This window comes from Pipistrellus hanaki (genome assembly GCF_964339955.1).
Source record: "Pipistrellus hanaki genome assembly, chromosome: 9".
NCBI classification, from domain to species: Eukaryota; Metazoa; Chordata; class Mammalia; order Chiroptera; family Vespertilionidae; genus Pipistrellus; species Pipistrellus hanaki.
In genome coordinates, this window is record NC_140511.1 from 27715141 (window position 1) to 27728958 (window position 13818).

Genomic DNA, 13818 nt, shown 5'->3' on the forward strand with positions numbered 1-13818 from the left:
TCCTCCCTTGTCCTGGTCTCCAGCCCGGTTTTCATTTTCATCAGGGGAAAACCCCACAGCGTTATATGCCCAGGAAGGAGCTGCATGCGACTCCAGCACATGTGCACCAGGACCAGTAGAAGTCTTTTCGGAGGTGAGAAGTCTCTGAAAAAACAAAAAACAACAACAAAAAAACAAAAACCCACCCACCCTGCAGAGACGGACTGCCCTTCGGCCATACGCCCTGTGACTGAAGACAAATAGAAGGAGACACTTAAAGAAGAGTCAACACAACAGCTAGTTTCATTTTTTTTTTTTTTACTTGAAAACTTGTTGTAACCATCAAATTTTGTAAGTTATAAACCTGTACACTGTTGGGATTTTGTTTTTTGGCTGTCTTTTTTGTTGTTTTTGTTTTTCTTTTTTTTTTTATATAAAAAGAACACCAGACGAATCCTGCCAACAGCAATAGATGCAGAAACATTCCACTTCCACCAGGGGCAAGATTTACCTCAAGTGTTGGCTTTCCCCTTTGCATAAGGTTTGGTGTGTGATGTGTGTGTGCAAGTTGAGGTGAGTGCACATGTGTGTGAAGACATGATATGTTTCAGCCTGAATCTGAAATGGCATTGATATTAGGGACGGAGTAACTCGGCAAAACACACTCGTTTAAAAAATGCCAATAAGAACATTTGCTTGAAAACAGAGAAAGTTGAATGGAAACGGTAGAACCAAAGGATGCTGACAGTACATTTTGAAATGATTAAGAAAACACCATTTTCAAACCCCACATCCTTGTATGTGTCTGCATGGTGTGACCTCAGAAGGTTGCAGACCAACAGCATGGATGACTTAGAAATGTATTCGAACCCCCAAATTAAAGCATCCTGATAGGCATCAAATACAGTTATCTACAAAAGCTTGGAAAATTGAAACCGTTATATACAATTTTATAAACATTTTTAACACCAAAACATACATCTTTTACAAACCAGCCTGTTTGCAACAGGTACATTTACAAGACAACCTCTCCAGTACAGTGCTTCCAAAGAACTGCTTCCGTTCCCCACACATTTCTCACTTTCCGAAATGCAGTAGTATGGGCTCATAAAATTGTTCAATAGTAGCAATTCAGGTATTGGCTTGCTGGAAGGGTACTACAGTACATACTAATGGGTCCAAACACGCTCCAGGTGACTGTATGATTCTCTAGTGCATCCTAAACATTGGAAGAGACTTATTATGGCCTTTGTGTAATATTACATACTTGTAATTATTGCTTTCATTATTACCTAAGGAAAGAAAACCTTCATTCTTTTCCTACCTCTTAGCCAATTGGCTAAATAGTAACCAATGCCAAAGCCACCAGTGGTGACTTTAAACCCTAGAATTATACAACCAGAAGCTTCAAGACACTGTGGATTTTCACCACAATAATGTGCAGTTGAACATCACAGGACAAAACCCGGGGAAAACACAGAACCACCTGCTCACAGACCACACAAAATGATGATGCTGAAGAAATGCCTTTCCCAAGCCCCATGCCCCATGGTTTGAAGCTAAAAAAACATAAGACATAAAAGCCTAATCACTTTATCAATATCTGTGTCTTGAAAGGGAAGCAGAGGAAAGAGAAAAGATAATTATCTGGGTGACCCTTGCAAAGTGAACACTAAGTCTTCCTGAATTTTCTCATATGAAAGAGTTTTCTGGACCTCAAATGATTTATTTTGCTATATCTTTCCTCAATTTCCTGACTTTGATTATGTAGACACAGCATTAATGGGGACAGTGGAGGTGGGGTGTGGATGGAAGTAAACAGGAGATAGTTGATGTTTTTAGCTGTGAGTATGTGGAACGGAGTTTATCCTTGTACTATTTATTCTTGAATTATATATATATTTTTCCATACAAACAACTGTCAACCTACTTTTACTCACCCCTGTATATCTTACTTGCCTTTTTCGAGGCTGTATTAGTGATTCCTAAGGGGAATCCCAGGGAAGTTCCAGGAATGCAGCATCAATTCCCTTTCTGGGCCTTCACGCTGGTTCTCTGATAGGGCAAACCATTGCTCGGGCTTGACCTACTCCTATTGCTAAGTCTTCTGCAGTGGTGCTTTGTGAATGGGCAGGACGTGAGTATATGGGAAGCTGGCATGGAATGGAACTCAGCAGCCACACCTACTTCATTCACCCTTTACAGCCCCAGAGCCCTGCTTCCCATGGGACAAACATCCATTCTAACCAGAATGTGCACCATACAAGTAAAGTGCCTACAGCAGGCCATGGCATTGGCTTCCAGGGGGCGGCACATACATGTGAGCAAAACAAGAAAACACTAATTGGCTTCAATCATTTCCACGTGGTTCAGCACAGTGGTGGGAGTGGGAACAGACACCAGGCCTGGTATGGGGGGAAAAAGGAAGAACCAAAATGCACCTAGTCGGTCATCTCATACACTGAGTATCACCATAATTGATGACCAGTCTGGGTTCCATTCTGTAATTATCTTTCCATCCTCATTTTAGAAAATATTCATTTGGTAAAAGCAGCTTTTTGATACCTGTTCAAAGAAATGTGTGAATTATGTAACTGTACGCTCCCTAGCGGAGTTGTTAGGCAACATGAGGTCATGAGGTTTCAAAAAAAAAAAAAAAAAAATCTCACTCATGAGACTTCCAAAAACATAATCTCCAGGATTTCTAAGCAAGAAGGGTGGGAAGTCAGAAGGTCCAGCAGATGCCATGTCCCATGCAGTATGGCGGTGACCAATGTCACATGGAAAGAATATTGGCCAAATGGGTGCCCAGCTACTTAACCTCCTGAGTGAGGTTGGGCTAGAGCCTTCCCCTCTTTGGGCATGTTCCCTCTTTTACAAAAACAAGAGGGCTGGACAAATCTTAAGGACCCTTCCAGATCTTGAAATCAGCAGACATCCCACCTAGTTCCATCTGATGGGACACCATTTCATACTCTACAGGGAAGTCCAATTTTCCAGAAAGTGGAAAGCTATGTGTTCACAGGGTGATGAATAAAAGCATACCATGCTTGTCTGGTACACATTTAGCTGCAGAGCTACTCTGCAGAAAGCCAGGGAAGCTCTCCTGATGAAAGAGGTATTTTATATAGGTCAGAGCCAAGGGAGGGCACGGTTTTCCTGGGTGACTTCACAACCGCATTAGGTTCTATTTATTCCTTCATTACAGTGTCAGTCAGGCATTCTCCCCGCAGGGGATGCTGTGTAAGCAATAGTGACTTGCTGGCATTAATCTCCTTCTCATATTTCCTGGGGGCGAGAAATGAATTGTTGGTTTTACTTTGATGGTTTTTATGACATCGCATCATTAAAAAGTGTAGCAGTGATTCCATTCTAGACCATTAGCCCGTCATTTTCTCCATGATTCTGGCAAATGTGCTTCTTACGTAAGAAAAAAAATACCAAAGATTTTTATCCTGCAAAGCAGCCTGGTTGAAATGCATGCATTTCAAGCCCATGGTGCAGATAATGCTTCGGCGAGTAGGTCTAAGCAAGAGACAGGAAGAGGAGAAAAGCCGAAACATTTGTGAAATGTATCTGTGGACTCAGGAAGCTTGACAACGAAAAGGATTTTTTTTTTTTTTAAACACAACAAACTTCAGAAACACTGACTCCTACAAAGAAGTGGATTCAATATAATTGAAACAACTAAAAATGTGTCTGAGTGGGTGATACGCAGACTTGGGACGGCACAATTACACACCAATGCCACGTGTCATCAGAAACTGTGGACACAGAGTTGCTCATGAAGCAGCTAGTGCAAATATGCATTTACTTACCATGGCCACCGCACATGCAGCCACCATCTGATTGAAGCGAAAGAGGAAAGTCACTCAACGTCTTAACATTCACCTTCGAGTGCTGAGCTATTGTACTTCCAGTGGGATGATTCCCCTGTCAGTTTTGGAAAACTGCGGCCAAAGTCCACATGTCAGATAGAGGAGAACCCCAGGGGGTAATGAAACATTACACATTTTTCAAACAAGAGTTTAGTTCTGGAAAATAACAAAATACTGTTGTGTTTTTTTTGTTTGTTTTTTGTTTTTAAAAGCACAGTTTTGCTTTAAGTTAATATAAATGGCAGTACCAAAATAAGGTTAACTGAACCGGAGTAAAATATGGCGTTTGGTGTTTCTCTGACATCACCGAGATCAGAGAAACTGGAAGGTCCGCCTCGCAGGCAGCATTTTGAGTCCATAGCCTAAGACGCCCACGTTCTCGGTCCTCAAGAGCAGCCTTACTGAGTGCAAGCACGTGCTTGTACATGGGCCAGACACACGCACACTATTATAATTTATACACAAAAACGAATCTACTTCTCTACAAACACAATTGGACTTAGAGTGGTGATGCTAACCAATGTAGAACAACACTCAAATTGTATCTGCATTATCAAGAATTGTGATTATCTGCCTGTAAAACTTTGAAAGTGTTATATCTGATTTCCCTCCCTAAATTTGTGAATTCTGCTTAAACCTCTAAATATCTCTCATTCTAGAGAATAAAGTACCAAAATGCTACTCCCCCATCCCCATTTTTATTTCCTGATTCTCAGAAGAAAGGCCAATTGCTGCAGGAGTGTTAAAATTGTAGTTACAGCCAGGAATGTTTCATGGAAAACAGATAATCACCTTCTTTCTAATGCTTGAACAATGTTAATGCCCCCCCCCCCAGCCCACAAAGCGGTACCCAAATATCCTCTCGTTCCTCTTCACTATACCTTTCTCAAAGATCACAAAACCCAACTAGATAATATTGGATGCTTAACACAAACAAAAAATAACTAAGCATACTAAACATGATACCTAAACCTAATTTTATAGCTGAAAATTGGGCAGCTTATTTAAAAAAAAAAAAAAAAAAAGTTGATTTTTAAAGGCTTCCGCCCATTTCCTTGTTTGTTTAATAATACTTGTTTTTCTTTTCTTTTGCCTAAGGGACTAACTTTTCCAACCATGATAACTAGTATTTCCATTCCCTCTCCCCCACCACTGGCTGAAAATCACATGCCTCTTTGCGCACTGTCGCCAGTTATTAATACTGCAAGGGCTGATGCCGGAATACTTTCCAGGGCACAATACTGCACAAAGCCATCCAAGACCGACGTGTACCTCGGGGGGTGCCATGTATTCCCCCTTTAAAACCTCGGCGAGCTTTCTTGATTCGTGAATGCAGGTACCATACTACAAGGGCGATCAGTCCCCTCTCAGAAACAATTTCTGAGCCTTTTCCTTTTCACCCACTGACTTGAAACAGCTTGACTTGAGAAGAAGGTCATTAACCTGCATTTCCTCCGCGCTCAGCACACGGCTCTGCACGGAGACACAAGCCCAGCCAGCCTCCTTCCGTACCCGCTGGTGCAAAGCACCTACACTTGGGTCTGGTGTTGCGTCTCCGTAAAGGGGATGTGAAGGCTGGCCAGGCTGAGCCCGCCCACGCTCTCGTAGTCACTCATGGCCACGTCGGCATCCTCGAAGCCGCAGCCGGCCGACACATCCGAGGATGAGGTGCCCCTGGAGTTGTGCAAAGACAGAGACACGCTGTCTGCTGGGCCCGCCGTCTCGGTGCCCGGGTTCATGTGGACGGCAAAAGTACTGAATTCACAGCCGGCGGGCGGGCCCCCCAGCTCTGCTTCGTTGGGGAACGGGTGAGGCGGGAGGTACTGGCTGGGGTGGAACTGGGGCCTCCTCCTGCAGTCTGGGCTCAGGGTGCCCGCCAGTGAGACGGGCTGGGAGGGCGGCAGGGCCTCGTACTGGTCCGGGAAGTCCTCCGGCAGCGGAGGGGGCAGCTGGTCCTGACTCAAGAACTCTTCTTCGTGGGGGGGCGGGTACTCGCTGTCAATGTCGTAGCCGCCCAGGTAGTAGTCGCTCTCCAGTTCCCGCGTGCTGCCCTGGTGGGCAGAGCCTCCCTCCTGGTTCTCGTAGTTGGGCACCTCCTCGATGTCCGACAGGCGGGCGGCCGGCATCCAGTCAGAGGTGTCCCAGTGATAGGCTGTGAGCAAAGAAGCTGACAGTTAATTTCCTCCAGGCTGGAGTGGGGGCAGGGTTTGGAGAGGAACAGATAAGGGACCTGGCATGCAATTCACATCCAGGGGACCGACCCTAAGAAGCCAAGTCACGTGCATGCTCCTCTCAGGCTCAATCAGGGGCCAGCCCATGCTCTGGCCCCGGGAGAGCAAGGCAATGGCAGCTCTGAGCGCTGGGACTGCAGCACCTTCCACCCAGCCATGCCATGGAGATGGCCAGCGAGGGCCTGCTGGGGATCCCAGAACCCCCACCCCATCCTCTAGGCCTCTGTTCCTATCCCTACGCCAAGTGCAGAGCCAGGCTGGCAGCATGCTCCCAGGGAGATACGCGTCAGCTGTCCTGTGGACCACAAAAGTCAGGGAGGTGTGCACGCGCATGGATGAACCGCACGCAGAGGAGTAGCTGGGGGAGGAGGGATGTGGGCAGGGCTTCCACCTCCAATACCAAGCTCACAAGACACCTGGAACATGCAAAACTCCGATCAAAGAAAAATGGAGGGAGAGAGGCGGGGTAAGAACGAACTCAGCAATTCAGAACACAGAAGTAAAACGTTATGCTGGGGTCACAGCGGAGTCACCTCGGTTGTAGTTCTGTCCTTGATCCATGACAGACACTGTTTAAACACAAAGTGAGAGGTAAAGCTGATCATCCAAGCCATGTGCAGGGGGCAAAGGAGAACATTTTAGATGACTTAAAAACATGCCTCTTTTTCTCCCCACTGTGATCTAGGATAGTGGGCGGCAAACTCATTCCTCAGCAGAGCCAAATATCAACAGTACAACGATTGAAATTTCTTCTGAGAGCCGAAAACTGACTTATGTCTGTGGGCCATGAAGTTTCAATCGCACTGTAGGTGCGTGCCCGCATGTGGTATTTTGTGGAAGAGCCACACTCAAGAGGCCAAAGAGCCGCATGTGGCTCGCGAGCCATAATTTGCCGACCACTGATCTAAGAAATAAAAAGATAAATCCCATCTACACTAGGCCCTAATTGTATCATGACACTAATGTAAGTTCCCCGATTGAAATCGATTCCCATTATATCATAGCTCTGAATGATTTCTTACGTATTCCCACTCATAGTAGGTGCTCAGTGAATACATGTTGCATGTCAGAGTGAACTTAGCATTAATCTCGATTCCAAGTATTTGGGTATTCTTCTCTTGGAAGAAATTTTATAAAAAGAGCATCCCATTTATTTGAAAAAATTATAAACTCGATTCTTTTTCAAAATTTGAAAATTTACCCCAATTTCCTGGAGAAATATCCAGTGTCTCCCTTGAAAGCACCTGTGTATTGCCTCCTCTATTGCTGGCTGATCAAAATCACCCCTAGTTCAAAGTAACAAGGATGCGATATTTCCAAAAGTATAACTCTTTACACAACGAAATGCTATGGAAGAAAAAAAAGTAAATACCTTCATTTTCTATAGTGTCAACTACATTGTTGACAAGCTGAATGACAGTCACTATGGATGCTTGTGGCCAGGAAAAGAAGACAGGAGGGAGGGGGGAGGACAGCTTCAGGTTAGTTATGTATTTTAAACACATGTTAATTTTTCTTAACAACAGCAATAGCAACAACAAAGATGTAGCATGCGAACACCCAGAGCATTCCCACAGTCCATCCAGTGGACACTTTTTTCTAGTGTCCCAGGATCCTGGGAACCGAAGGGAAATGGCACACATCCGGGGCCATTCCTCCTGAAAGGCAGGATGGGCAGGGATTGCTGGGCCATAAACTCACACTTCACGGCCCAGTGAAATCAATCTGGGAAGGCAATGGCTCGTCAAGCTCAGGCTGACTTCTCATTAGCAACTCCCAGAAGCTCTAGAGGAGACCTCACTCTTCCCAAAGAGAATTCTTTGTTGATCAGCCATGACGCCACGACCAAATGTCATGATGGAGGATAACCTTTGCAGGACTGGTGGCTTCACTCTCACACAATGCCACAGTAGCCTAGAATGACCCAAGGCCCAGTTCTCTCCAGTACAGTGTAGACGGACATCAGCATTTGACCTCTGAAATAGTTAGGATCAGGGAAGGAGATTTCTGTTCGCTATAGGAGTTGCATGAACACTGGGTACCAGCAACTTGTTAAAAACTAATGAGAACTCCAAGTACTTCCTGCTTCAGGAAGGACCCATCCAGGATATTAAACGTGTAAGTCTGAGCGTGTGACTTGAGAGCACACAGAGCAGAGCCCACGAGAAAAGTCAACGTGGCATCATTGCGGGAGCTGCTTGCTGCCAGGAGTTTGGAAACTATCTGTTCTCGTTTGCTCCTCTACAAAATACAAACCGGTGACAGCTGTTCCTCTGGCTGGGGATGAGAAAAGGAGTGGGCACTCAGGCAAACAGACCTAGAGGCAGGCACTTGACCTCCTAAAAACGGTCAGAAGAAATGCCCTGCTACATAGTGTGTCATCCCAACAGCCAGATAAACGGAGGACCCTCAGGGGTGCCAGGTCTTGGGGTGGAAGTGATTTTGGGGTGGTGGTGGTGAAAGTGGACTATTTTATGTCCATGACTGCTATGGCCTTCGAGCTCACCTGCTCCTGCATTTGCCTGGAGGGCAAAGACGACGTTGTACTTCTGGGCACAAAATGTCCAGCATAGGGCTCAGCACACAGAAGAAACTCAACAAGGGTTTATGGATTGGATGATGACATAAAATAATAAATATTCAACTTTTGCTAATCCTATATAATAAAAGGCTAATATGCAAATCAAATGAATGGTGGTACGACTAGTCACTATGATGTGCACTGACTACCAGGGGCCAGATGCTCAGTGCAGGAGCTGCCCCCTGGTGGTCAGTATGCTCCCACAGGGGGAACACCACTCAGCCAGAAGCCAGGCTCACAGCTGGCGTGCTCAGAGGTAGTGGCTGGAACCTCTCCTGCCTCCACTGCAGCGCTAAGGATGCCTGACAGCTGGCTTAGGCTCGCTCCCCACTGGGGGGGCCTAAGCCATCAGTCAGACATCCCCTGAGGGCTCCTGGACTGCAAAAGGGTGCAGGCTGGGCTGAAGGCCCCCCCTCCCCCTGAGTTCTTGAATTTTGTGTACAGGGCCTTGGTTGCTTATAAATGACAAAATGACATAGGTGAGGCTAACTATCTCTGTGGACGAATATTTGAAATTATTCTTGGTTCACCACTCTTTCTGTAGTAATACCATTTCTGCTACAAGGAGCACAACCCATCCCCCAAAGTTGGTTCCTCAGCCCTGGAAACCCAGTCCAGCAACTTCTTCATTAATGTAAGTTCACAAGAGGCAGAAGTAGCTGCTTTGGAGTGTCAAGGAGATCCATGAACCACATGGAATTGCATGCAACATCTGGGTGTATGTGCATTTTTCTAAGGAGCTGATGAATCATATTCAATAGGTTCTGCAGAGGCCCTTGACCCCAAGTGATCATAAGGGGGTTCAACTGAATAAAGATGTTACTTCTATGGGAAGGAGTTTTTATGGGAAGGTCTTGCCTCTTAACTAATTTCTATTAATATGGAGGTTGGGTGTATAGTGAAGAGATAATCATTAGTAAAATTTAAAAAACACACACAACTAAATTACACTGTTTGCTAGTGGGTATCATTTGGGATGAGGCAGTTCCATCACGAACCAAATCAAAGAGGACGCATTACTGGAGGCCCAAAGGAACCTCAACAACCTCTGATGCAGATCCCCGGGCCTGCTCACAGTTGCAGCTCAATAGATGCTCCTTCAGCAACGAGGCCCAACAATGGGGCCAACCAGAAAGCTGGTGAACATGTGCAAATGCCCAGGATCAGGTCAAGAACCCAAACTGGTCACATCCCCTTCCTCACAACCACTGATGTCAGCACAGGAGGCGGAAGCCACCCCGGGGAGACAGATCTGTGACTTCTTACCATTGTCGTCGCCAGAATCCGACTGGAAGGAGCTCAGGGACTGCACTTCAGAGTTGCTGCCTTTGTTGCTGCCTGCAAAGCAGGTCACTTCTCCCGGGTCATCAACTCCTTTGTCTTGGTGGACAGCAGAGAGAACAAGCAGAAATGACACTGGTTACCTCATGCGTAATTCCAGCCTAGCCACCCCCGGAGTTCGCCTCTCGGAGCTCTTTCATTTGCTCAGAGAAAATAATTTAGCTCCACAGTAGAGAATTGATTGTGCCACTGGGGGCAAAGGTCCGTCTGTCAATCAAGTGATTTACATTATGGATTCAAACCCTTAACCCTTGGTAAATGAGCTTCCAAACAGCTGACAGCCCAAAGTAGCTGCTCCCTCCTCAAAGGGAAGTCTAACTGAAGAGTGAACCGGGATGAAGTGCTGGGGCTGCTCTCTGCCATTCAGAGTTAATTTAAATCATTTACATGAACCCCTGTGGTGTCAACACCGGGTTAAAGGAGACTCCTTTTAAAACAGGGGTATACATATTTTATAGGCAAGAATGCCTTTGCATTATCCTGACTTCCATCTCTGGGGAGCGAGTGGAGTTCTCAGCACTGCCTTCTAGAGGGCAGTGTCGCATCAGCTTTGGGAATGACAGTGTTCAGCACTCAGGAGGGCAGTGGGCTGTGTAGAGGTGCCCTTATCCACACCCTTCCTCCTTTGCCATACAAAGACAGACTGAAATACCCTTCTCTCTCTCTCTCTCTCTCTCTCTCTCTCTCTCTCTCTCTCTCTCTCTCTCTCTCTCTCTCTCTTTCTCTCTCTTTCTCTTTCTCTCAATCTCTCTCTCTTTCTCTCCTTGATGGACTAAGGAAAACAATAAAAACAAGCTATATTTTGAAACTGTCAAGTGAAAAATGAATTAGCCACCTACAGATTGTCTCGCCAGCTAACTACCTTGCTTAATAAAGAAAGAAAACCCAATAATACTTTGGGGGGAAATGTGAAATTTGGCCTGAGGTGGATTCTGGAAATAAAGCTGTCACATTACGAAGTGGGTGGAGGGAAATGATCACCAGGAAAGCTTCAAATCACCCTGTTCCATGATGGCATGATGGTATGAAGAGTTGGAGACTTGTGACTCAAGGGAAAGTTGCTCCTGCTTGTGGCTGGGGAAATCCCTGATTCTCCCACAAAGGATGAGGGCAGTACCGGGCATCTGTCAGATGCTGAAGACACAGCAAAATGATGAGCTAGATCACATGTGTCAAACACAAGGCCCGCGGGCCAAATCCAGCCCGCCAGGCCTTGCAATGTGGCCCGCACCGCGCTGTCATCACTGCACTCCGCTGTCAGTTTATGACATTGTCAGTTTATGACTGTTCAGTAAACCATTCGGCCCGCGATTTAGGCTGGATTTTAGATTTTGGCCCCTTCTCTGATTGAGTTCGACACCCCTAAGCTAGATAAACAACTCATCTGAGTGGAGAGAGATGCCCAAGAGGGAGAAATTCACCTCCCAACAGCCACACCACAGCCAATATGAAGATGTGCCTTTGAAAAGCACAAAGTGGGCACTAGGCTTAGCCCTGAACACAAGGGAGAGAATGACAAATGATCTATCCTGGTGAATATGGTGCTGTGCATAAAACTGTTCTCTCCATGTATCCATTTATTCAAACCCCACTTTTTCATTGTTAAATAAAAAGGGGCCTTTCCTTTATCTAGTGCAAGCATGTCAAACTCATGGCCTGGAGGCTGCATGCCTCATTTACCAGCATTTGGCCCGTTTTAGCTTTTGAGTTTGACATGCTTGATCTAATTGATTGGCAAGTTTAACTTTACAGATGATTTGGGAGAGACTATATTTATGGCAAAGAGTCCAAAGACATCAACTTAAAATATAAATGTGTCTCTAGAAATCCAGAGTCAGCAGATGTAGAACAGTTGGGCAGCACTAGAATAGAACAGAGGCCCGTCTCTATCAAGGGATGCTCTCTCTCTCTCTTTCTTACATCCATCTCCCTCCTTCCTGCTGTAGCTTCCAAAGGCAGTGTTGGTAAGACCACAGGCTCTGAACTCTGGGGCACCAGGTTTGAATTGTCACCTCCCCCTCTTACTAGCTACTTTCCATTAGGCAAGTTATTTGGATTTAAGATGATCCCCACACTGCAGCGATGCTTTTTTTTCTTAATCGTCACCCAAGGTGATATATATATATATATATATATATATATATATATATATATATATATATATGTATATATTTATAAATTGATTTAAGGGAGAGAAAGAGAAAGAGAAGGAGAAAGAGAGGAGAAAGAAGAGAAAGAAACATCAATCAGCTATGTGTCCCAACTGGGATCAAACCTATAACCTAAGTATGTGACCTGACCAGGAATCGAACCCACAACCTTTTGATGTATGGGACCATGCTCTAATCACCATCCCTCACTCAGATGTTCACAAACACCATCTAATTAGTCTACTTCCTTCTTTCATTGGTCCTATTTAGTCTCTTTTACAAGGAATAGAGCCATCTTTTAAAAATATAAATTAGATTATGGCACTCAGCTGCTTCAAAACCCGAGCTAGGCTTGTTCAAATGCACCCATGCCCCCCGGGTGCTCACCAAGTTCCAACTACATTGATCTCCTCCGTGGTCTTCAACATGCCCAGGGCTTTCCCACCCCCAGGCCTTTGAACCTGTGGCTCTTCCCTTTGCCTAGTGGTCGGCAAACTTCAGCTCATGAGCCATATGCGGCTCTTTGGACCCGTGAGTGTGGCTCTTCCACAAAACACCACGGCCTGGGCGAGTCTATTTTGAAGAAGTGGTTAGAAGAAGTTAAGTTTAAAAAATTTGGCTCTCAAAAGAAATTTCAATCATTGTACTGTTGATATTTGGCTCTGGTGACTAATGAGTTTGCCGACCACTGGCCTAGAATATTGCTGCATGAGGCTCAGGGCTGGGAAATACCACCATCTGGCCCAGACCGCTCTTCCCGCCTGTGGTTCACTCTCTTGTTTCATGGACCCTGCATTCCAGTCAAATAGAACATCTTTCTTTCCTTCTGGTCATGTGGAATGTCCTCCTTTCTCCGGATCTATAATCCAAACTCAGATGTTCATGGTACCTTGGAGCCTTATTAAAAACAGAGATTCCAGAATCCCTACCTATGCAGATTCTGAGATTCTGACTTGTATGTTTGAGTCTTTTTTACCCCACAGACTTTGCTCTGAGAAATTGGTCTTGGTGGGAAGTTTAGAAATTTGCAAGTACCATTCAGTGACCTCATGTCTGCACTCTGTAAGACTGGAAACACTCTCTTCCTCTCACCCTCCACAGCGTTCTCTCTGGGCATCACTCCTGTAGCTATACTGCTTGCTTTAGCGCCCATCATGGGCCAATGTGAGCAGAGCAAGGGCTTTAGGGTTTGGCTGCCCTGCACTGCAGTACCTCTCATTAGCTTTTAGATTCTCCCTAGCCACATAAGGGCCTCATCTTCCCCATCTGTAAATGGGGATAAGAACGAGAGCAGTTTTTCACGGCTGATCTGTGAGCACAATATCAGAACGTGTCATAACGAGTGCCTGTCTCTGCGGGTTCTCTCTCCCTCCCTGAATCCCCTTTTCAAGTGCCCACACACCTGTGGCTTTCCATGACTGCCAGTGGAATAGGCCAGTGGTCAGCAAACTGCGGCTTGCGAGCCACATGCGGCTCTTTGGCCCCTTGAGTTTGGCTCTTCCACAAAATACCACGGCCTGGGCAAGTCTATTTTGAAGAAGTGGCGTTAGAAGGAGTTTAAGTTTAAAAAATGTGGCTCTCAACAGAAATTTCAATCGTTGTACTGTTGATATTTGCCTCAGTTGGCTAATGAGTTTGCCAACCACTGGTATAGGTAA

The 13818-nt window shown here is 45.6% G+C and overlaps 1 protein-coding gene across 6 annotated transcripts in view; it reads right to left on the bottom strand.

Annotated features, from left to right (window-relative positions):
* Positions 1-359: 359 nt before the first annotated feature.
* The window catches only part of FAT3 (FAT atypical cadherin 3), a 644128-nt gene continuing 630669 nt past the window's right edge, over positions 360-13818 (bottom strand). For 5 of the 6 annotated variants that reach the window (XM_084895365.1, XM_084895366.1, XM_084895363.1 and 2 more), the window contains 4 exons: positions 9936-10049; positions 7461-7520; positions 6622-6657; positions 360-6009 (listed from right to left, as the gene is read on the bottom strand). In XM_084895365.1, the coding sequence (XP_084751491.1) occupies positions 5387-6009; positions 6622-6657; positions 7461-7520; positions 9936-10049 (833 nt within the window). In that variant the 3' untranslated portion in view covers positions 360-5386. The remainder of the gene's footprint in view (positions 6010-6621; positions 6658-7460; positions 7521-9935; positions 10050-13818) is intronic. The other variant, XM_084895364.1, reaches the window with a different exon arrangement.